General features: G+C 35.7%; 1 protein-coding gene across 1 annotated transcript; it reads right to left on the reverse strand.

Annotated features, from left to right (window-relative positions):
• Positions 1-14,187: 14,187 nt before the first annotated feature.
• LOC115431534 (rhomboid-related protein 4-like) lies at positions 14,188-22,766 on the reverse strand. Its single transcript, XM_030151952.1, is given in 8 exon segments — positions 14,188-14,667; positions 14,748-14,966; positions 16,252-16,305; positions 16,862-16,950; positions 19,077-19,119; positions 19,122-19,208; positions 20,618-20,897; positions 22,607-22,766. Coding segments are annotated over 8 exon segments (1,035 nt in total). The 5' UTR covers positions 22,760-22,766; the 3' UTR covers positions 14,188-14,557.
• Between the last annotated feature and the right edge of the window lie 3,952 nt (positions 22,767-26,718).

Here is a 26,718-nt window from a genome sequence, read left to right on the forward strand (position 1 = left end):
AAAATCGATGTAAAATCTGCAATGACACAAAAAAAAAAATCACATAAATGACAAAAAAGATGCAACCTGTAAAGTATGGAAAAGACACAAACAGCCAAGGATGCAACAAGATGAAATAGACGCAATAAATTCATATGATATAAAAGATGTAAAAGATACAAGATACAGAAGGAGCCCAAGACGCAAAAGATGCAAAGACACAAAAGATTGCAAACAAACACAAAAAGATCCAAATGATGCAATAAATCGCAAATGACAAAAGATGCAACAGATAAAATCAATGTAAAATCTACAATGAAACCAAAAAAATTGCATAATGACAAAAAAGATGCAACAATCTGTACAAGGATGTAAAAGATGCAAACAGTTCAAACAATAATTCAAATGACGTAAAAGATACAAGATGCAAACGATGCAATAAACTGCAATGACAAAAGATGCAGCTGGATAAAATTTAGGCTACGTGAAATCTGCAATGAGACAAAATGCATAAATGGCAAAAAAGACGCAACAACCTATAAAGGATGGAAAAGATGCAAATAAGACGAAAAAGAAGCAATAAATTCACATAACATAAAAGATATAAAAGAAACAAGATACAAAAAGATGCAAACGACAAAAAAAACCCGCAAATGACGCAAGAAATCGCAATGACAAAAGATGCAACAAGATAAAATCGATGTAAAATCTGCAATGAGACAAAAAAAAATCACATAAATGACAAAAAAGATGCAACCTGTAAAGTATGGAAAAGACGCCAACAACCAAACAACACAACAGGATGAAAAAGACACAATAAATTCAAATGATACAAGATGCAAAAAGATGCAAATGATGCAATAAATTGCAATGACAAAAGATGCAACAAGATAAAACTTAGGCTATGTGAAATCTGCAATGAGACAAAAATCGCATAAATGACAAAAAAGACGCAACAACCTGTAAAGGATGGAAAAGACGCAAACAGTCAAAAACGCAATAAGACGAAAAAGACGCAATAAATGCAAATGGCATAAAGATGAATATTGCAACAACATAAAACAAGACAAAATGAATCAAAATGAAGATGAAATGAAGCAAATATATATTAAAAACAAACAACTAAAAGACTCAAGAATATGAAAACGATGCAAAACACACACCAGGTGTCTTTGTGTGTTTTTTGCATCGAAAAATATGTTTGTTCACATGACAAGTGTGGCATTTAAAGGGTTAAAACACTGCCAGTTATTAGTATTTGTTATTTTGTTAATGGCTCAAGTTGATGAAATACAAAAAAAAAAAAAAGTAAAAACAAACTGTATAAAAACACTGGCATTACTATCGTACTGCACAGATGACACATTTTTGGTGTTTAAGAAGGAGCTCTACGAGTGGAATAAAGGGGAAGGTTAATATAAAAACAGCATCAGATCAACATGGATGTGAAAAAGCCTTCGCTCCGCTTGTGTTTTGTTGGATTAATGTGAGTGATGGTGTTGTAGATGAAGAGGCTCCTCCTGTGATGGAACACAGGCGGGTTTGCGGATCTATAGGGGAGCAGGAGCCTCGTTCTGGGATTGGAGGTGCACCGTCGACTGATGCAGGAAAACACTTTACATTAGATCAGTTCACTGTGATGTTGTGCAGAAATGTGTCACCCAGATAACTGTATGCGAGCGTAAAAGACATGGAGATGGAGATCAAACCGCTGCCAGATTGTGTTGAAACAAATCTAGTGAAAAACAGAAAAAAAACATCAATAGAAGAAGAAGAAGAAAAAGACAGAGAGAGAGAGGAAAGCGTCAGTGAGGAAGAGGCAGAGTTTTAGAAAAAGCCGAGTGCAGATGCTGGGGAGGAATCAGAATTCAAGGGAAAAGAAATCCTTAAGCAGCAGAAAGAAATGCAGGAGAACAAAAGGATGAAATGGAAGAGGAGACGGTGTGACAGCAGCAGGAGAAGAAGAAGAAGAAGAAGAGCACGAAGAAGTCAATCTGAAGGGATGTTGGGGGGAAACGGGACAGTACCGGAGGAGGACAGGTCACTGTGGAAGTGGACGAGTTCCACCGAAGACCACCTCAGGACCAGGGACAAAACTGAGAGGACGATGAGACAAATACGTATGCACACCCACTACAGCAGGGCTCTCAAACGCTTTCTTTCAGGGGCCACATTCAGCCCGATTTGATCTCCTGTGGGCCGGAGCAGTGAAATAATAACATGATAACCTATAAATAACACTGGTCAACAACAATTTATTGTTTAAGTTTTTTTAGCTGATTTAGGATCATTTTGGTGTGCTGAATCCAAAAATCACATTCATTTTGCTCAATCAGGTCAACTTTCTGAACTATGCTACATATTGGCTTTTGAACATTTTTGCTTACATTTATGGGCATTTTCACATCATATGATACAAATTCTTTCATATTTCTTGCAATAAACAAGTTCTGAAGATTTACTTTTGCCAATTATGATTAATGTTTTTTTTTTAATATTACAGGTGAATGAAATGGCTTCGACTAGAAGATCTTGCAAAAATAAGCCTGATGTATTCTGCTACATCTGCGCTGAATACACCATTGTACCTAACAGGAATCCTGTTAGAAAATGATTTTTTTTTTCTCTTAAAACCTATTTGGGTGAGAACTACAGGGTGGGGAAGCAAAATTTACAATATTTGAGGCAGGGATTGAAAGACAGTGTATGACCAGTTAGTTTATTGAAAGTCGTGAGAATTTATTTGCCACAAGAAAATGTACATAATTGAAAATGTTTTTATTCTATGTGTCCTCCTTCTTTCTCAATAACTGCCTTCACACGCTTCCTGAAACTTGCGCAAGTGTTCCTCAAATATTCAGGTGACAACTTCTCCCATTCTTCTTTAATAGTATCTTCTTTCTCCTAAATAGTTTTGCTCATAGTCATTCTCTTCTTTCCATTCTAAACAGTCTTATGGACACTCCAACTATTTTTGAAATCTCCTTTGGTGTGACGAGTGCATTCAGCAAATCACACACTCTTTGACGTTTGCTTTCCTGATTACTCATATGGGCAAAAGTTTCTGAAAAGGTATGGATAATAGTGTTAGGTATGATTATGACATCAATATAGGTTTGGGTTCAAAACAATTGACGTAGTGCCTGGTGAGAAAAAAAAACTAAATGTCATTGTAAATTTTGCTTCCCCACCCTGTATATAAAAAAATCAACTGATAAAGTCACAAAAATGTCATCAATTTTGTGAGAAGATCAAATTTTTCAAAATCAAATTAGCAAAAAAAACCTGACCTGACTGAGAAAAACAGATGTCATTTTTGGATTTAGCGGTGCAAAATGGTCCTAATTCAGTTGAAAAAACCTAGACAACTTGCAAAAAACATTTTTTTGTAACCCAGTGTAATTACAACTCCAAAATTTTGTCTGTGTTTTAGTGCAACAAAACCCCCATTAAATTATAAAAATACTTTTATAAACTATTCTAACAAAAAAGATGTGAATAACCTGAAAAAACTTAAATTTCCTAAGAAAAATAAGTGCAATTTTAACAATATTCTGCCTCAACTTATCATTTCTACATGTGCATTATGGAGCAGATCTACAAAGACACTAAACAATTCAGTAACAGGCAGAAATTGTTAAAATTGTGCTTAATTTTCTTTAGACTTTTAAGGTTGTTCATATTTGTTCAGGTTATTCACATTTTATTGTTACAGGATAGTTTATAAATGTAAATATTTTCATAATGTAATGTTATTTTTTGCACCGTGTCACCCTGGGAGAAATTCCTGAAATGTAAAAATTACACTGAAGATATTAATAATCAGGGACGTTGAAATCATTTTAGTTCAGGTTCCACATACAGAGTGACATGATCTAAAGTGACCAGTAAAATATTATCAGAATAACCTGTAAATAATGACAACTACAAATGTTTGGCTTTGTCTTAAAGGAGTGATATTTAGCTTTTTTAAATGGAATTATGCATTTTAAAGCATCTATCTATCTATCTATCTATCTATCTATCTATCTATCTATCTATCTATCTATCTATCTATCTATCTATCTATCTATCTATCTATCTATCTATCTATCTATCGTTCTATCTATCGTTCTATCTATCGTTCTATCTATCGTTCTATCTATCCCGCCCACCCACCCATCCATCCACCCATCCATCCATGTTTATCAGTGGTTGTCGTCCATATTGTAAATATGTCCAAACTTTGAGCTGATCACCTAAAATGTTCAGTTGTTGGTTGTATTAACAAACTGAAGTGGTTGAACAGAACAGAAAGCACAGTCAACAACCTGGAGGGGGCGGGGCCTGAAGTGGCTCATGTGTATTTAAAGGGCCAGCGCTCCAAACCACCTTTCTGGTGTCATTACTCAGAAATAGTGTTGAAGATGGACCTGTGGAGTTGAATGAATGAAGAATTCAGACCCGAGCAGAGCATGTTAGACAGGCTCAGTCTCTGCCTGTTTTTAAATCATGTTTAAATCGCACTTTTTCTCGTTGGCTTTTTATCAATGAGTGAGATGTTTTTTTAGATTTCCTATGTTCTTACTTTTTTTTTTTTTTTTTTTTACCAGATTTTAATTTATCTTTGTTTTTATGAGTGTTGTATTTTGTTGTTCTTAGCCGGCTTTGCACCCTGTGTTATCACTGTTTTACTTATTTATTCCTTGTTTTATGATTCGTGTACGGCACTTTGACCAGCTGTAAAGTTCTTAAAGTGCTTATAAATAAAGTTGGTATGGTATTTACAGTTTATGTAGACCACAGGGAAATGTTTGAAAATGCATAATTCCATTGGAAAAAGCTAAATATCACTCCTTTAAAGCTTTCAGATCAGTAGATGTTTTTAGTCGATGGTGGCTGTTTAGATCTTAAAAGGTTAATATAATGCAATAATGTTATTTATCTGCCTGTTAATGTAGATATTGTACGTGCACTTAATGAGACTTGGTGATTCGTCTCGGATTTGTAGAAACACAATGAGCGCCGTTACAAACCACATAAACAGACGAGCTCAAGGCTTCGATAAAAATCACATTTGCTTTGTTCTAGACGGACAAATGAGCGTCCCTGTTTTGAGTTAAAGTACACGAGCAGGACTGATCCAGGTCTACTCGCTTTATCTGACAATAGATCAGACAGACCTCGCATCGGATATGGACGATCTGTCACACACAGATGAACAAATGTGCAGAGCTCAGACTGGAAGACTTGTTTGTTTTTGTTTTTTTTCTCTCATTCTGAGCTTTTGTGTGTTTTTATGTTCACTAAATCCCAGCCACGTTTGCAGGCCTTTGGGCTCCGGTGAAGTATCAGTACGTGATGCCATGCGTTTCCTCTCGACAGAAAAGGATGATAAAAATATCTGGTGATCCCTGAAGGGCAACGTATAAAACACAGCTTTAAATAACTACACGAACAGGTTGAACAGCCATGAGATGGATGAGATTTCATACGTTTAATTTTCTATCCTTAAAATCAGTGCTTTAATGCAATGTATCGTCGTTGCTGTCGGGTGTTAACCTCTTATGTCCAAAACAGTTATTTTTTAGGAAACTGGAAAAACTATGTATATTCTAAGTAAATGAATGGAGTTGCGCCACTTCCAACACTTTTCACTGGTTATATATTTCTAAAACCATCAGGCCAACGTGAAGACTGACCAATAGAATCGTTTTAAGACAAAGAAAAAAAAAAAAAGACCAAAGATGGACTTTAAAGGTTTCCACCCAACAGTGATGATACAGTTATATGGTAATTATACATTCCAGTCAAGCCCATTTCAGCCCAATCTGATCTAAAGTGGGTCAGACCAGTATAATAATAGCATAATAACCTATAAATAATGACAACCCCAAATTTCCTCTTTTAGTGTAAAAAAAAAAAAAAATCCTTTAAATTATGAAAATATTAACATTTACAAACTATCCAAACAAAAAACATCCAAATAACCTGAAAAAACTGACATTTATTTTAGAAAATTTGTGCAATTTTAACAATATTGTGTCTCAACTTATCATTTCTACATGTGCATTACAGATGAGATCTACAAAGGAACAAAACAGTAGTAACAGACAGGATAGTGTTAATTGTGCTCAATTTTCTTTAGACATTTCAGGTCCATATTTGTTCAGGTTATTCATATTTTATTGTTAAAGGATAGTTTGTTTCATATTTAACACCTCATTGTAAAGATTCATTCATTCATTTATTTATACTTTTTAACACTATTTTAATGGTATTTTATGTTCAACACTGTTGTTTTAACACCTCAGTGTAATGATTCATTCATGTTTGTGTGTATGTCTGTATGTATGTGTGTCTATGTATGTGTCTATGTGTGCATGCCTGTGTGTATGTATGTATATGTATGTATGTATATATGTATGTAATGCATGTGTGTGTGTCTGTATGTCTATGTATGCATGTATGTGTGTGTATGTGTTTGTATGTATGTGTCTATGTATATGTGTGTGTATGTATGTATGTGTGTATGTATATATGTATGCTTGTGTGCATGGGTGTATGTATGCATGTGTGTATAATGTGTGTATGTGTATATACATGTATGTGTGTAAGTATGTGTGTGTTTATGTATGTATGTGTGTATGTATATATTTATGCGTGTGTGTATGTATGCGTGTGTGTATGTATGCATGTGTGTATAAGTGTGTGTATGTATGTGTGTATATATGTATATATATGTATAGATAGATAGACAGACAGACAGACAGACAGACAGACAGACAGACAGACAGACAGACAGACAGATAGATAGATAGATAGATAGATAGATATGTGTGTGTATATGTATGTATGTATGTGTGTGTGTATGTGTATAAATATGTGTATATATATATATATGTGTGTGTGTGTGTATATGTATGTATGCATGTGTGTATAGGTGTGTGTGTATGTGTATATGTATGTATGCCTGTATATGTGTGTATGTAGGTGTGTATACGTGTATATATGTGTGTGTATGTATGTATGTATGCATGTGTGTATGTGTATATGTATGTATGCCTGTATATGTGTGTATGTAGGTGTGTATACGTGTATATATGTGTGTGTATGTATGTATGTATGCATGTGTGTATGTGTATATGTATGTATGCGTGTATATGTGTGTATATGTATGTATGCATGTGTGTATAGGTGTGTGTTTATGCGTACAAGTATGTATGCATGTATATGTGTGTATGTATGTGTGTATATGTGTGTATGTATGTGAGTGTGTGTCCTATGGCTGTTCCTGGACATTCAGCCTCTGTCTGACTTCTAACAGTTTTCAGGATCATGTGAATGTGTGGAATTACACTCAGGACTAAATGTAGGACGTTGTCTCAATAAGTGGGTCAAAGTGGGACAAACACCACTAAGTCCCTCCTAAAGTGGGACACCTGGTCACCAAAGCTGACCCACATGTCCTCTACCAGAGTGTGTGTGTGTGTGTGTGTGTGTGTGTGTGTGTGTGTGTGTGTGTGTGTGTGTGTGTGTGTGTGTGTGGTGTTGGATGGAAACTGACTGTGATCAGAGCTAAACACCTCTGTGGGCGTGGCTTGGATTTGGAAACAGGAAGTTCCATTAAGCCCCGCTGTGGGGCACGGATAAACACGAAGAACAGAGAACAAAGTCAGCAAGATAATTAGGAGTGCAGGGTGAGAGGGTGGGCCGCGAGTGAAGGTGGTGGTGGTGGTGGTGTTTGGGGGTGGGGGGTGTTCATGAGATTATCCTATAAATAGTGTAGCAAGTTCCTTTAGTCATCAACCCCCGTCTGCAAACTCTGGCAAACCAGTGATTAAAAGGGGAAATTAGCCCAGGGCTTATACCTCTGCACAAGTTAAACCCATTCTCCACCAGTCTTCATGAGCTGCTGAACAGGATTTTGAGTGCGATGAAGTTAATCAGCGTACTGTGGGGAGGAAATATACCATCCAGAACGCTGCGGCTGCGTCTTTAACATAAGCGTTTTCCATTTCTGTAGCGTAGCAGTCATGTGTCCCATGGGGGACCACTGGGGTCTCAGCTGGCTTTAGCAGACGCACTAATCGACCTTCACGTTGGATTGAGAAGAGGATCATGGGAGTGTTCGGCGTTCGGAGGCCCCTGCTAAGATCAGCCACTGAGAGGAGGGGGGTTGTAGGTCGGACGTTAGCTAGTTCTGAGCCTGAAACACAATATTCATGATATTATTCTACACAGTTATTTATCTACAGTTCTATTATTATTCTAATTATTGTTGCTGATGTTGTTGTAAAAACTAATTGAGTTTAATAGAGTGCTTTAATATGTACACTTGGTATATATCTTACAACAAGGGCGTATTGGGGCCACATATGAAGTAAAAATGCTTGTCACTACAAGAATAAAGTCGTAATATTTCGAGAATAAAGTCGTAATATAATGAAAATAAAGTCGCAGTTTTAAAAAACTCATTATTTAACCAAATAATGTCGTACATTTAATAATAATAAACTTTATTGCAGACACAAGTCCATAAAGCACAAGCACACAACATACAGAATAAATAGCATATATCGAATATAAAATAAATAATAAAATAAATAAACAGAATTTAAGATAAAAGTCACAATATTTCGAGAATAAGTCATAATATAATGAGAATAAGGTTGTGGTTTGAAAAAACTATTATTTAACAAATAATGTCTTTTTATGAGATTTAAGTCATAATATTTGGAGAATAAAGTCGTTTTAAAAAACTAACTAGAAGCACTCGGAGAGCGCAGACCCTCCGCCAAGGCTGATCAGTGGCCCCCCCCGTGGGCCCCCCCACCCCCGATCACCACCAAAATTTAATCATTTCTTCCTTATCCCATTCCAACAAACCCTGAAATTTTCATCCAAATCGTCCATAACTTTTTGAGTTATGTTGCACACTAACGGACAGACAAACAAACAAACAAACAGACAAACCGACAAACAAACCCTGGCAAAAACATAACCTCCTTGGCGGAGGTAATTATTTAACAAAAATAATGTCGTACTTTTATGAGATTAAAGTCGTACATTTCGAGAACAAAGCCATAATATTACGAGAATACAAACAGGTGGGAAAAATATCAAAATTTATGAGAATAAAGTCGTACCAACTCGTTGCATGATGGAGAACTTGGAACATTTTGTGAGGTTCTACTTTCATTGGAGTTCGTCCGATCCAACGTAAGTGAAAGTTGCTGCTTGGAACCGGAAACTTTGTCGAATTTATTTTCAAAATATCCGACTTTAAATACTGAGTTTTTTGAAAACCAGGACTTTATTCTCATAACATTAAGGCTTTATTCTCAAAATATTATGACTTTATTCCATAGTGACAAGGCGTTTTAATTTTCTTAAGTGGCCCTAAAACGCCATCGTAACATCTATATATTTGTAGAGTTGATCATTTTCTGCTGCTTTCATTATTTTGCCCACAGCAACTGAAACACATCATAGGATTAATAAAGTATTGTGATTCTGAAATAGAGCACTGTCATATGGAGCTACTGATTGGACAAAACTTGAAGGTTCAATGCGTAAGATTTAGTGACATCTAGTGGTGAAGTTGAAGATTCCACATTTTATTATGTTGGCTGAAAAAACTGAAGACGTCTGTTGTTGGAGCCGGTGTTTGTTCCGTCTTTTTCTGTTTGTTATTTTTTTTTTTTTAGAGGATAAACTCCAAGGATCTATTTTCAATGTTTTATATCTTCTTACATTCATCTTTTTCAGATACTTGCAAACAACACAAACCAAGTATTTTATATCAATTTATCAGGATAATTGTACATATACCGAGGCCCATTCGTCTTGAGTGCTGAAGAAAGAGAATTTAGCCCAAATGCTGAAAATTGAAGTCTGATTTTGGAAAATGTTTAAATTTCTTCTTAAAATGTATCATTAACTGAACATAAACACAAACATTTACAACCTTGTTTTGTTCATTTTTATTCATTTTGTTTATTTTTATTCATTTTACTTGCTATTTCATTGATTTTGTTGCCAAGTTTATGAGTTTTTCTTGAATTTTTGTCCAGTTTGTGGCTTATTTTGTACATGTTACTTATATATATTTTTTTTTTAATTTATTTTTCATTTTTGCCATTTTATAGATTACTTTGGCTGTTTTGTTCCTTTTGTTGCCTATTTAATTCATTTTTACTTCTTTTTAGTAATTTTTTAACTTATTTTTTCCACATTACTTATTATTTGCAAGTTTTTTATTGGCTTTTGTTATTTATTACTTAATATAAACTGGTAAACTGAGCAAAAACTGACATGTGCTGACAGGTTTAGTGGTTCAACAGTTATTACGCATTTCAGATCAGTAGATGTTTTTGTCTTAGAGGGTTAAATACAACATTTCAAAGTTTCCGCTCAGCTCTCGTGCTTCATTCCAAACACTCACACATGCAAACATTTAACACTAACTTCCATCCATATCCAGCGTGAATCACCGTGGTTTGACGTACACTTCCACTCTTCTCTTTGTTTGTTTTCAGACCCATGTGCGGTGACGGCTCATCCAGTCTTGGCTGTAATTAGGCTGTCCTACTTCCCCATCATGCTCCAGGGCTTCTGAATGGCTCTGAGACGGACCCCTGTGGTGAACTTGGACAGTGAAAGGACTTTATTTACAGTCGGTGAATCTACAGTGTGATATGTGAGCAACATATACGGATCGTTTGGAAGTTACCGAAGTTTTTATGCTGATTGTATCAAAGTGAAAGTTGGTGATTTGTGACTTCAGTGAAAACCGTGAAAATGGTGCAACAGGATTAAAAGACGCAAAAAAAGGAAAAATTATGGAAAAGATGGAACCAAAATGACACAAATCACGACACGCGTAATGCCAAATAAGTGAGAAAAAGACCAAAAACTAAAATGACACAAGATGCATCAAGATGAAATACTTTGAATGACTACAATCACATTTTAGAAAAAAGATATATTTTTTTTATTTTCTTTGTTTTGGGTATAACGCATATGTACATGTATACACTATACAGTATATGGACAAAAGTATTGGGACACGTTGTATTCAGGTGTTTCTTTTCTAACAAGGGTCTGGGATACAAAACTATAATGACAAATATAATATAGTTTAATATTGTGATGAAAGGAAATATTGATATTTATAAATGATATGGACGAAAATATTGGGACATACCATATCTGCAGCTGTAAGGTGTCCTGTTCATGCTGATTTGAGATAAAAACATGTAATATTTCCTTAAAGTTTAATGGGAGATTTTTCTTCCACAGTGAGATGTGAAGAAAGTAGATGGTTAGTTGTGGTAGAAAATTACACTGGGTTACAAAAAAAATGTTTTTTGCAAGTTGTCTAGGTTTTTTCAACTGAATTAGGACCATTTTGCACCGCTAAATCCAAAAATGACATCTGTGTTTCTCAATCAGGTCAGGTTTTTTTTGCTAATTTGATTTTGAAAAATTTGATCTTCTCACAAAATATTATAATTAATACCAAAATAAGATTGGTAAGCACACTTTATGAAACTTGTGACTTGATTCCTGTTAGGTACAATGGTGTATTCACCGCAGATGTTGCAGAATACGTCAGGCTTATTTTTGCAAGATCTTCTAGTCGAAGCCATTTCATTCACCTGTAGTATCAAAAAAAAAAACATTAATCATAAATTGGCAAAAGTAAAATCTTCAGAACTCGTTTATTGCAAGAAATATGAAAGAATTTTGTATCATATGATGTGAAAATGCCCATAAATGTAAGCAAAAATGTTAAAAAGCCAATATGTAGCAGAGTTCAGAAAGTTGACCTGATTGAGCAAAATGAATGTGATTTTTGGATTCAGCACACCAAAATTATCCTAAATCAGCTCAAAAAACTTAAACAATAAATTGTTGTTGACCAGTGATATTATTTAGTCAGAGCACGAAACATATTTTAGAAATTTAGAGGCAGAACATTTAAAATCACAGCCATAGATTAAAAAAAAAATTAATGTCGAGAGAAAAAAAAAAAAAATCTCTGAGGCATTTTCGCAGCAAATATAACAATTTAAACCAAACTAACAAATACAATATTTATCACAATATAAAACTATATTATGTCATTAGTCATTACTGTTTTGTATCTCAGATCCCTGTTAGAAAAGAAACACCTGAATTCAATGTGTCCCAATACTTTTGTCCATATAGTGTAAATACAGTCACGGAAAAATTTATTAGACCATGAAAAGTCATAAAAAGAATGGTTATGCAATCCAGTCCTAACTCCTGTGTGTATCATGTGACTAAAACAGAGAGAAAAGAAAACATGGACTGTCAAAAGCACTGTTTTGTCAGTACAATGCCATAGATATTGATGTAAGAACTGAAGTGATTTTGGTTATTATCAAGAAAAACATGGAAAATGGATAGATATCAGCTCTGAAATTAAACTAATATGAGCTATTTTTGTTGTTATCATTATATTTGGCCAAACAAATGTACCTTTAGTTGTACCAGGAATTAAAATGAACAAGAAATGAAGAAAACAAGATGTGGTCTAATAATTTTTTTCCCGCGACTGTATGTAACGCCCAAGAAAACTCCAGCAAACACTGAACATATGGCTCTAAATGATACGTAGAAGGAAAATAAGTGCAAATCAGATTTTAACACAATGAAAACAGGTGCTCGTGGACACTTCACCAGCAGAAACAGTGCAAACTAAGACAGAAATATGTTTTTTTTTTTACAGTACGGTTCAGGCTGACAACTATTAAGACTCTGGTAAATCCTATTAGATTAAATTTACCTCATGTATCCACTGTACGCAGCTGAAGGAGGGACACTTATGGTTCTGTAGTTTAACATCTGTCAGAACAGTGAGAACTACAGTGGTGTGCAAAATATTAGAACACTTGTCCAAATCTTAAACTGGTGGTTTATTTGTTCCCAGAGCCTGAATTTCAATTTTTTGCCTTTGCAAAAGGTAAAGGCAAAGATACTGAGAATATTTCACCTACAAATTTATCAGTCCAGTCCTTTTTTTTTTTTTTACATTTTACTCTACAATTTAGTGTGGCCCCCCTTTGGCAACAATCTAAGGAAACTCTCTGGAATGAGCTTCTGAGAGCGTGGAATGACATTGGGGTTGAAACACTCAGAAAATACATCAACACAATGCCAGAAAGATGCGCTGCTGTGATTGTTGCCAAGGGGTACCACACTAAATATTAGAGTAAAATGTAAAAAAAAAAGGGACTAGACTGATAAATTTGGAGGTAAAATCTTCTCAGTACCTTTGCCTTTACTTTTTGCAGTGGCAAAAAAGTGAAATTCAGGCTCTGGGATTAAAAAACAACTAGTTTCTTAAGATTTGACAAGTGTCGTAATATTTTTGCACACCACTGTACAGGTGTGTATCAGTACATTAGAATATCACCAAAAAGTTGATTTATTTTATTGATTCAATTTAAAAAACTGAACCTCATATATATTAGACTCATTAAACCCAGACTGATATATTTCAAGGGTTTCTTTTCTTTCTTTCTATTAAAAACTAAAATTCTGTAAACTCTCTGCTGATCTGAAATTCACTTTTTGAATTCATTTACTGATATAAATGGACTTTTTGATGATGTCCTAATTAATTGAGATGCACCTGTATTATCTGATGTGGCACTTTTTATTTATTTATTAATTGTTTTTTTTTTAATTTGTTTCATTTTCTACTAAAGAAACTTGGATTAACATTTTCATTCAATTTGATGGGGGGGGGGGGTGGCATTTATTTTTCTGTAGAAATTTCAGGTTGTTCAGGTTATTCACATTTTTGTAAAATGATACGTTTGTAAATGTAAATATTTTCCTTCTGTGATTTTACTTGTTTGCAAAAAAAAAACCAAAGAGACAAATTTGGAGTTGTCATTATTTATTATTATTAGTTATTTTACTGGTCTGGCCTGTTGAGAACACATTGGGTTGTATGTATGTTATATTTTATTCTTTTATTTTGTTTTTTATTTATTCTTCTGTACAACACTTTGGTCCGCTGTGGTTATTTTTAAAGTGCTTTACAAAAGAAGTAGAGAAAGAGCTTAATTGTTAATCTTCCCCTGTAAGTCGCTTTGGAAAAAAGCATCCGCCAAATGTATAAATGTAAATGTAAATGTATGTGGAACCTGAACTAAAACGAGTTCAACACCACTGCTCTGGTGTTTATATTCTCTGGGCTTTTATTTGAAGCTTTGAGATGTCTAAGTAAATAGATTTAGATATTAATCTGATTGGAAAACATGAAACTGCCTCTTTTGTGGGACATTTGGATGGTTTACGATACTTAATGTGATTAATGTGAAGCATCTCATCCCTTATTTAGTAACTCAAAGCTGACGAGCTCTAACAGAACCAACAAACATCAACACTTTGTGAAAATAAATGTCTGATTTTGATACCGAAGGACCAAACAGTCGATCAGCTGCTCAGCGTCAGGCTTTATCTACGTCCCGCTCATTCTCTGTAGGCACTTATTCCTCGCCTTTTAGAAGCACAGTCCGACTCGTCGCGCGTCTCCGGATCCTCGTTGTCTCCTGGTTCAGCTGTCGAACCTCCTCAGCCTCCTCCACCTGATCTCCTCGGCTCTCCTGTCGTCCTCACTGAGGTTGAAACCATAAGGAGGAGGGGCTTCTGGGGCGCTTGGACGTCCTGTAAAACACAACAGTATGAGATCCACGTCCTTGCGGTGGTCTCCTGTTGGTTCTAGAGCTCAGTTCTGTGTCTCTGACCTCTGTCGTTCAGGCTGTTTCTGATGGCCGCCTCTAACTGCTCCTCCTCACTCAGTCCACCGGTGTAGGACGCGGTGTAATTGGTCCTGTTATCTGAGTAATCGTAAGGAGGATGTCCCCCGCCACTGCCAAAACCACCGCCGCCACCACCGCCAGCGCCAAAACCAGCGCTAGCGCCAAAACCAGCACCAGCACCAAAACCACCACCACCACTGTAACCTGTTCAACACAAACAGAGAATTTAACAAAACCAGTAAAAAATCCCAAACAGGTTTATTATCAGGTGTAGTTTTCATAATAATAAAGCTGAACACATGCAATAAACAGGAGAACGAGGCAACAGAAGTAAAAATAGAACCAAAGTCCCTGTATCTCAGTGTTATGTTCTATCAAGAATCAATACCAGGTTGAATTTGGAAGGTTTTCAGGTTCTGTTCTATGTTAGAGTCCTGTGGTCTGGATGCAAAGTGGGTGGTACTTTCACTGGAGGGAACTCAGCTAACTCAATCTAAGTATTGATATTTCTAACCATTTACATGATATAAACCATCAAAATACAGACCATTATAAGGAAAGGCAAATTTTTAATATTTCAAAAATTCGTCAAAAACTCAAAAATCTAAATTTGTTAAAACTGTGAACAAACTTTGTAAACATTGTCCCAAGGAAGATACGTATAAAATTTTAAATGAATCCGACAAGTAGTTTCGTCGGACAACATGTTTGAAGAAATTATTGATGAAGTCCTAAAACGAGTAAAACTAGTGGCGAAAGAAATATTTAATTAATTAACACAAAATAAAAAAAAAACGTGATGTTTGGAAAACACACTAAAACTAAATACACATGCAGGTAAAATCAGCTGTTTTCCTCTAACGTTAATAGTTTTTCCCAATCTGTCACATTGGTTCTTGCACCTTTTTTCAGTCTCTATAACGCCTCAAAACCAAATTTATCACTAAAGCTAATTCTAAAGTGAACTAAACTAATCAGTTCTAAATTGGTGGTGAGGAAAGCACAGACCATCTTCAGGGATCTTCACCATGTGTTGCGTAAGAGGTTTGTTTTGATGCCTTCAGGCCGGCGTTAACATGCACCTCAGAGGAGAACCAACAGATATTCAAAACCTTTTATTCCTTCAGCTATCACGCTTTTAAACTCTGACAGCAGCCGTTTTAGTCATTTTATATGACTTTTTTTACGTTAGCAGAACTAATAGGGTTTTAGTCTGCATTGGTATTTATTGATTATTTATTGTTGATTATTTAAATGCATTATTCATAGTTGCTTTCAATGATCTTGTATTTGTGAACTGATTTATTCATTTATTTATGTATGTTACATTGCACTTTGGATGCGGGCTGATGTCTGTGGTAAGCTGCAAACAAATCGCCCGTATGGGATTAATAAAATTATCTGAATCTGAATCTGATTGAAGTTAAATTTAAAACAATGTGAAATATCTAACCTAATTACCATCACAAAACTGAAAAACCTGTGATACCTGAGGAGTTGAAGTATGTAGATGGTCTGGAGTTAAAGCCATTCGTTACAAACCCTGGAGAAAATAAAAATGAACAGGATAGAGTTAAAAATTTGTGTTTAGATATTAGGATAAATACACATGTACATATGACAGGACATACAGGAGCTGTTGGTTTTACCAAGATGCAAAACCTACACTTAACAAGTGGTGCCAGGAACAACAAACCCCGCCCCGAGCAAGTATTGTAGCTTATTTTGGCATCGATCCAGCAGATGTCGGCATAACAATTGCCTCTATATATGTGTCAAGTTTGAAGTAAACTGAAACAAAATTGATGTTTTTAACGACATTTGACATTGTGCCCATTTTAAGTAAATGGGAGACAAAAAAGATTTAAAAAATTCATAAGAAATTTGAACTTTGACCTACTTTTCACAAAATGTAATCACATCTATTCTGGGTCACTAGTAATCTATAAACCCAATTTGGTATGAATTCAACCAATAATTTTGCTGCTAGAGTGTTAACAAAGAAACAAACAAAGAACAAACCGAACCAAAAACAATACCCTTGCCTCCCCTTCGGAGGGTGGGGAAATGAAATGTCATAAACACAAACTACATCAGACCTGCACAGTGTTTCATGAGGGTCTTCAGGGGTCCGGAGGTGTAGAGGAGACCCACCAGGATACCAGCCAGGTGACCGATGAAGGAGGTCCTGAAACACAGACCCAGCCTTAGCTGATGAAACACTGCCCTCTGGTGGCTGATTTAAGCCACAGCCTCAGATAAACCAGCCCCTCCTTTAATTTCTCACATCAATCATCTGTTCTCTACTCGCCTCCTCTACTTTCATCTAATCTGTCTTTATTTCCCATTTTCACCTCCTTGTGTCTTGGCCCTCCCACCTGAGATGTGATTGGGGGAGTTGAGGAACCAGGCATTTAATAGAATGGAACATCATCACCTTTAGAATAGAATAGATGTTTATCGTCATTATTACAGGAACAATGCAGCTCTGTTCTTTAACCCTTTCATGCATAGTGGTCACTACAGTGGACAGCTGTTCAAAGGTGTTCTCTTAATATTCATGGATTTTGTTGTTTTAGCTCCATAACACAGCTAACACAGTGGACGCTTATGGATCATCCCATACACTGACATTCATACCATTACTGTAACTTTGCTGTTCTTGATAACCTGATCTGCACTAACATGTTAGAGTGTAAATCAATTGCTTATTATTGTTATTAGACTGTAATTAACTTTTTTTTTTAACAAAAAGGGTTGTTTTGCATTTTATCTCCATGAAGTGACTAGTATTAGAGTATGTTAAAATGTGTAAAAACATCAGAATAGTAGCATTAAGAATGTTTTTAATTTCATAGTTTTCAACACAACATATCAGTAAATATATGTTTCTCTGCTTCAAAAATTTCCAGCTGAGTGGACATTTCTGGAACTTCATTTAAAATAGGTTCAGAAGAACATTTTCAATCGTATTGTTTTTTTCATGCTTAAAGAGGAATAAAAACACTCAGGGAAACAAAAATCTTGATTAAGGTTCTCATAATTCATGCATGAAAGGGTTAAACAAATGCTGGTTAAAGGTGAGATGATGTTATTTATATCTGTTACTCTGTATTTTATTTATATTTGGTTTATATTATTAGCAGTTTTTCTTTTTGGAGTTGTTTTCCTCAAAGTCAGTAACACAAGAAAAGAAATCTACTGTGAGCCGTATCATCCGTCTGATCATTAGAATTACCAGGGTGCGTACACACTTTTCAAGGTCAAATTCAAGCACTTTTAAGGGTCATTTTCAAATTTTTCCAGCACATCCCCTTGTCACTGGGGTTAAATACGTATCTACAGAAATACATATTGTCATGATTATTTTTTTCACTTTTTTTTTATCACAATGACGTACAATGTATTACACTATAAACATCTAAAATTATGTTTCATGATAGCAAAATGTCTAAAAATTTAAGAACACAAAGTTCAATCCAAAAAAATGAAGCCACTTGATGTTCTTCACACTGAACCAAAGATGAAGATAAAAATGTACCTGGAGTCGACCTGAGAACACCTGCTAATTTTTTTTTTGACATAGTCTTATTTTTCAGAATGTATCACCTCTCTGTAAGTAGCTTTGGTTTGAGTTAATATTAAAAAAACAAGAAAAATCACATCACAGAGTTATAATTCCAAGCACTTAAACTAAAATTCAAGCACTTTTCAGACCTTGAAAACACAACATTGAAATTCAAGCATTTTCAAGGATTTCAAGCACCCGTATGAACCCTGATTATGCAACCAAACACAAATTCTATCAACTATACTGTTACAGAACATACAGTCGAAGAAAAAAATAATTAGACCACCCTTGTTTCTTCAATTTCTTGTTCATTTCAATTCCTGGTACAACTAAAGGTACATTTGTTTGGACAATATAATGATAACAACAAAAATAGCTCATAGTAGTTTAATTTCAGAGCTGATATCTATCCATTTTCCATGTTTTATAATAACCAAATCACTTCAGTTCTTCCATCAATATCTATGGCATTGTACTGACAAAAACAGTGCTTTTAGACATTCCATGTTTTCTTTTCTGTCTGTTTTAGTCACATGATACACACAGGAGTTAGGACTTGTTTGCATAACCATTGTTTTTTGATGACTTTTGATGGTCTAATCATTTTTTCCATGACTGTACATGTGATAAGGTTTAGTGAACTCATATAACAAAGAAGATAAAGCTGAAAATAATCATTATAATGACCACAAAGTGAACCCTGACCCTTGTGGATTAGTGGTTTTGGTTTCATTCTGACTTACCCAGGTGATGTGACGTGGATCAGCACTAGCTCCACCCAGCTGGGTATCGATTGGATACAGGGATGCCCATCATGTAGGTCACGCCTCCTGGATAGTAGTGGTTACTGAGCACCTTCAGACCAAACAGGACACCTAGAAACCCACAGATAAACAGGACAGTTCGGGTTTTACTTCTGCTGCACCTTCATATTCACCTTACATATTCACCATACACCTTCAACACTGACCACATAGTGCATATTAACCCTTTAAGGACTAACATATAACAGGCCACCCAGATTTATTACCTCCACCAAGGAGGTGATGTTTATGCCGGCGTTGGTTTGTCTATCTGTCTGTCCATGTGCAAGGTAACTCAAAAAGTTATGGATGGATTTGGATGAAAATTTCAGGAAATGTTGATACTGGCACAAGGAACAAATGATTAAATTTTGGTGGTGATCGGGGATGGGGGGCACTGATCTGCCTTGGTGGAGGTCTGCGCTCTCCGAGTGCTTTTCTAGTTGATGTTCTTTTTGCAATAAAAGTGTCAGAAAATGTCTTTTTTGACAATTCTTTTGCACCTTATTTAGGAAAAACTTAACTTCAATATCTGGTCAGTAATAATCATTATTATATGCAATAATGCTTAAAACAGTGTGTTATAGTAAAAAAAAAAAAAAAAATTAGACTTGAATTTTATCATATTTATTATGAAAAATAATTGTAAATGTGTAGAACGACATTTTATGAGAGTATGGAAATAACTTTCGACTATTTCAAATGCGCTCAAACATTTTTGTTTATCTCGGTCATTCTGGTCTCATGTTATAGATTCTTATTTTTAATTATTTCCAGTCATTTTTAGCCTGTTTGTCTCTGTTCATTTCCTGTCTAGTTGTAAACAGAGCCCCTTATTTCACTGACAAAAACATTCATGTTCTGCTTCTTTTACAGACACTGCGTCTCTTTCTGCCCTAGTTAGCCCTCTGCATATACATATACATTTACATACATATATAAATATACATACTGTACATTTATATAATATTTACAGCTAAAATACAACTATCAATGAACCATACAAACTGGAAAAATATGGAGAAATACAGTTAAAAAAAAAAAAAGGGAGGAAAAACCCAGCAAAACTCAACAAAAACGTAGCAAACCACACTAGTAGAACACTCCAAAACAGCACTATCACTATTATATACAATTTTAGAATTCATCGATAAAATCTCGCTAAAACTCTAATGAAAGTACTAAAAATCTTCCATCTCTCTTTCACCGACTGCACTCTGCTGCTCTCTGCTCCACCCACTTCCAGCCCTCCCCCTCAGCCAAAGCAGGTCTCTACTGTAATGTGTTATATTGCAATGGAAAGCTCCGAATCTAAGCTTTAGATGACATCGACATTTTATCAATTGCACAAACGGTTCAAAAGTTCCTATAATCTGAATAAAAGTGTATGGAAAAAAGTGGCACCAGAGACACAATCGTCTAAAAAGGGTTAAAGGGACTCAGTATCAGACACTTGTAGAACCTTTCACTCATCATTCCACCTGAGAAGCCCACGGCGCAGGTCATGCTGTACGACTGGTCCTGCATGAGCTCCGTAAGCCCCGCCTCCAGCAGCAGATAGACCAATCCGGTGAGCAGAGAGAAGACGGACAGCAGGTAGAGGAACCAGGCCCCGCCCAGACGGCGCTCCAGCCTCATCCCCTTCCACAGGAACGACACCATGTTGAAGTACAGGTGCATGTCGTCAGCGTGGTGCAGCGGCGACAGCAGGAGGCGGCGCCAGTCTCCGTACCAGTACGCCTGTTGGACGCTCACGCAGGCCTGGAGACGGACACGAAGGACAGAACGAGGCATCAGCAACGGATACGTAAAGACTGGACTGTGGTTTTTCATTATTACATTATACTTATATCATCCTGAGAACCAGGGAAGTAAAAGTTTTGACTTTTTTCATTAAATAATTGTTTTGATTTGAAACAGCATAATGCAACATTTTTTTTTGTTTTTTTCACAACCATTTTAAAAACATTTTATGTAATTTCCTTTTCAGTGGACAGTGTTTTTTGTTTTGTTTTGGGTTATTTTTTAAATAAAGCTGTGAAACTCGTGTCCCCAACAGAGGACAAAAATACATTGCTGGGTCTAAGGAGGATATTATTTCATTATCTTTAATAGTTGAAGAAACCAGACAGTTATTTGTGGTTTTAAACTATTCATTAAAGATGGAAGATAAAAAATAATGTGCAAGACAAGCAAAAAGACAAAACAAAAAACCCACATTTGATTTATGATTTTTAGGCATAAGTACAATGTTAACTTCTTATTCAACAAGATGAAAACTGTAAAAATGACCGTTATTCATTCAAGAGCATGTAGTGAATATTGTTGCTATGGTTGTTTGTTGCTCATTGTAATGAAAGAGTAGCTGAAAATTTGGATTCAATATTTCCAATAAGCTCAACAGCTGTTGTAGCATGAGCACTACTCCATAGTCTGCCATTGTTGTTGTTGTTGTGAAGTGGCGTCTTGCTTCCAGGGTGAAAGGTTAGAGAGGTGGGGCTATGACATCACTGTTCAAGAAAGTTGTGCTTTGGTCGTACAGAAGAAGACCGGCGTTTTCAAATTTATTCACTTTGGGACTGGTTTCAAAAAGTTGCAGTTTCAGTGACTGAAAATGCCGGTTTCATGTGGACCAACAGGCCTATCTGATACAAAACTTTTGCGGATATGACTGAAACTGTCTTCGAATAGACAGGGCCTCAATCACATCACGACACTGAAAAACTTTATTCAGATTCACAAAACTTTATTTATCCCATATGGGCAATTCATTTGCAGCTTACCACAGACATCAGCCCACATCCAAAGCGCAATGTGACAAACATAAATAAATCAGTGTACAAATACAGGACTATTGAAAGCAACTACGAATAAATGCATTTAAATAATCAACAATAAGTAATCAATAAATACCAATGCAGACTAAAAGACTGAAAGGCCCTATTGGTTCCGCTAATATTTAAAAAAAAGAAAAAAAAAAAAACAACAACAAAAATCATATAAAATGACTAAAATGGCTTCTGTCAGAGTATAAAGTGTGATAGCTGAAGGAATAAAAGGTTTTGAATATGTGTTGGTACTCCTCTGAGGAGCATGGTAACGCCGGCCTAAAGGCATCAAGGCAAACTTCAGATGCAACACACAGTGAGGGTCCCTGATGGACTGTGCTTTTCTCACCACCTGAAGCTCCCAGAGGGAAGACAAGTCTCTGAGTCTGACTCCAACGATCTTGGAGCATATTTTACAATAGCACGCAGACTGTTCTTGTCTTTCATAGTTAAAACATTGAACCATGTAGTTTGTGGACAGAGGAACCATAACATCTCTTATCAGTTTCTGAAAGGCCATTTTGAAGAAACAGTATGTAGTCTGTTAATGTTGGCTTTTGGAGCTGGAAATGACCACATATAAACAAAAGGGGTGGAGCGGCAGGACTGACAGAAGACAGACACTGAGCATCAGTGCGGTACCTTCATCAGAGGAGCTGCTGGAAACAGGTAAAGGTAGGCGTTGAGTCCCAGAACAGCCAGAGTCACGGGGGGAATGTTGTCAAAACCCACGTGGATCAGCTGGGAGGCCAGGAGCAGCAGACCCAGGTGGGATCCTCTTTGTCGGGGCCGCATCCTGAAGGCAGCCGAGGAGGAAAATAGGTAGAAAACTTTCATTAGACTTCATTTTTCTCTGCATTGACAGATAATTATAAGTGGAAAAAGCTTTGGGGTGATGGAGAACACAACAGACACTGTGTCAAACCTCCAAGAGGAGATCTGGCTTCCACAACAGATCTGTACTGATGATGAAGCACTGATGAAAAGAGGAAAATCAGGTCTTCTACAGTTCCATTAAAGACTTTATGAGACCGTTATGGATGCACTTTAAGATCTCTTTCACTGGGTTAGGGTCACACTTCGAATTTTACTCATACACCCCACGTAAGCACAGAACAGTACTGGATGATGGAAGGTGCTTTCTGCTGAATTTATGTTTCGACCGACTCATGGGATGGTTTGGATAATCTAGGTTGTGTTGTATCACCAGCAGTCAGTCCTGTTGCCTTCATGATACATGTCTGTAATAAACACAGTAGAAGAGAGCATTCTGTTGCTGTTTTCATCTAAAATGGCTACGATGTTTTTGTTTTGTTTGTTTTTCCACAGATGAGACAGGAATGATTCAGTCAAACCTGTTGGAAAAACCATTTTACATTTTATCTGATATCTGAAAAACAACGGAAACAGCTGATCAGTCAGATGGTCAGTCATGTGACTAAATGTTCACTATATGTAATTTCTTCTTTTTTTAAAGTAACACTTCCCTCTATGAGTATTTGGTTTCTGATTAAAAAATGGCAACAAAAAAACCCCACTTGAAGCAAGCAAGCATTTTTTTTAATAGATATTAACATTTTGCTGATTGCATGAATATTTTCTGAAAATATTTGCCCTACACACTAGTAAAAGCCATATCATAAACACTATAAGTCCTATGATTGGATTTCAAACTTTTTAAGGAACATATAGGGTAGGAACATATAAGTTTCCATTTCTACCTACTCTTTTTCAAACAGGGGAAGAAAAGGAAATGTGAAAGTGCTATGCAAGTACTGTGAATGTTTAACATGTTTGAAATTAAAAACAAAACAAAAAGAAATACTGTATTTTGCAGGTGATTCTTCATGTTGTTAGTCATTTCCCCTTAATTAGTCCTAACTTCCTTCTGCAAAGCATTACAACTTTACTTTAACATTTCTGTAATGACAGAAATTGAGGCTTATTATCAATATTGCTATATATTTTTGTATACTGTAATACTTGTATTTATCTCATAAGACATTTTCTTTTGCCTTTTGGGATCACTTTTGTTACTTTACGTCATTCATTCATGTATACAGCTTTGAATGTTCTGTTGTTTGGGAAATGTGGTTTGTCCTGATGAATAAAAACTACAACTGATATGTGAACCCTCCTTTTATTGCTACTATTAGGTTTTATAGGCAGCCGTGGCCTAGATGGCTGGAGAGTCGGCTTGTGACCGAAGGATTGCTGATTCGATTCCCTGAACTGGTGGAGAGTTGTTGGCTGATGTGCCCTTGAGCAAGGCACTTAACCCCCCATTTTCTCCCCGAGCGCTTGACATGGCGAGCCCACTGCTCCTAGCATGCAGTATGTGTGGGTTAAAGGAAGAAGCCAAATGTCGGTGTGTGTGTGGTCCATGTTTACATGTGTGACAAACTACTACTGATGAAATAAAGATTCTATTATACCCACAGGTAGATTTGTTTTGTAGTTAGATGATGAATGGATTTTTGACATTTCTCAAAACATAATGACATGTGACATAAAACCAAGACATGAGATGACTATAGACATGATACAATAAGAGTGCTCCAAGTTCCACCAATCAGGGCACGTCAATAAAAGAATGATTGTGATAAGAGATAAAAGATTAAAAAAAAAAAAAAAAACTCCACCGAGGTTAAAATAAAGTCTGAAGGAGTTAAAATCCCAATAAATGGGAGTTTAAAATCCAATACAAAAAATTATTTAAAAACAAATCAATACCTGCATAAACACAAGACAAATTTATAAATAAGTGCTTGTTCACTAACTTAAAATACATACACCTTGGTTTTTTAACTCTCATCTGATCTGACCTCAGCTAAAGTTCTTGGTCATTACATCCTGTCTTGTTTGTCTTGTGGGTTTGAGACAGTAACTTCCTAAACTTTCGAATTGTTCACTGAGTTTCAACAGCTGAGTTTTCATCTCAGTCATACACACCAAACTTGTTTTACATCATCCATAAACTCTGTAAACCATGAACTCTTCTTCAGACATAAACAGGTGGTGCCATATTTCAGTGTCTTACCCTCAGTCCAGTCTGTATTTGGACACTTCACACACTCTTCTTCCTCTCCTTAGATTAGCAGGCTAATGCTAACACTAGCATAAACATAAACCCGCGTATTGACTTTAAACTTGTTTTCAGCTCCGCTAGTTTCTCCACTGTGTTAAACTCTGAAGCCTTAATCCAGTTTATGCTCCTGTGCGTCTTATTCACACGTCAGCGTTGTGTATTTCCAGAAGTTTCATCAGTTCGTACTCATGTGTCGGACCTCAGCAACGGTTTTAGTGGAGTTGAGTCAGCGGTCACGTGACCATAACAAACCCTTCTGCGCGTGCGCAACATGACACGTGTGTAAAATAAAACTACAGGCATTAAGTATCAACATATGGATTATTTATGGTCATGTCAGTCCTAAGAATAGCATAATAGACACTTTTCCCCAAAAATAAATACATATGCAATGTGATACAGATGTTAAACAGCCCTCAGTTCCATATACTTGTGGAAAATCTGTTTTATAAAAATGTGTGTTTTATTTTGTTTGTCTGTTTTCTGTGCTTGAATGTTTTCTTGAGTGTGCTTTTTGCATCTGTACATTTGCTGTCATACCATAACTTCTGAATATACCTCATTTGTTTTTTAAGTAATGGAAATAAAACATTTTCTTATTTAACATTACCAAGGAGTATTTTATGTGAGGTTATTTTCGTGACATTATTCACTTTAAATGTTCCACTTATTCTCTAATAAATTAGTATGTTTCAAAATTATTTAAGAAAATTCTCACTTAATAACCTACAGTCAGTAAATCCTTATTATTCTGCTGTTGGACACTGGTAACAGACGGCGGTTGCTGTCCTCTAGTGGAGAAAACTAGGTACTGCAGCTCTGTATGAGCTCAGGTAGATGAACAGTCAATAAAAACAGATATTGATAGGTCTAAAGGTGGTAAGTAGTGAGATTATGTTACAAAAAACACAGTTACAGCAAAAATTCAGTTTTTATGAATATATTTGAGCAAAAGTAGTGACATTTGAAATAAATTGATTAGAGAGTAAATCTATAACAGAGTGGAAGTAACAACACATACAGTTTCAATTATTTTGAGATTAACAAAATACAGTTAGGTTTACATCTACATATCATACAGAATAACAAACATTCACATTAACCCATAAAGATCCAAACAGCCACTGACAACTAAAGGTGTATACTGATCTAAACTGTTTAATACCTGTTGATCCATTAATCCTATCAATACATGTAAATAATTGGTGTAAAATAGTTTGTCATCTTTTCATGGTCATCAAATATGACCCATTTGGACATTCAGAAGCTCCGTAGTTACCGTGGAAACACCATCTTCTTCTACAATATTGATTCATCAGCAAAACCCATGGAGCTGTACCAGTGACAGTGGATGGACACACTTGATTTATGTTCAGTTAATGATAGATTTTGCCGAAAAAGTCACTTTTACATCAGTTTTCTCTGTTTCTGATATCATATTCCTTAACTTTATTCTGAGCTTTTATGAATATCTATATGATCAGTGAATTAAATATAGGAAAATACCTGATTTTCAGTGAAAAACTGCAAAATACAGAAGCCAGTATACTTAAGAAAATTTAAATATAGAGAAAATAATATTCTGGAACTGCCACAAAAGTAGCACTGGGTCTTTATGGGTTAAAAGTAGGTTTGATGAAAAACAATTATTCTTCAACTTGAATAA

This window comes from Sphaeramia orbicularis, chromosome 13 (genome assembly GCF_902148855.1).
Source record: "Sphaeramia orbicularis chromosome 13, fSphaOr1.1, whole genome shotgun sequence".
NCBI lineage: Eukaryota > Metazoa > Chordata > Actinopteri > Kurtiformes > Apogonidae > Sphaeramia > Sphaeramia orbicularis.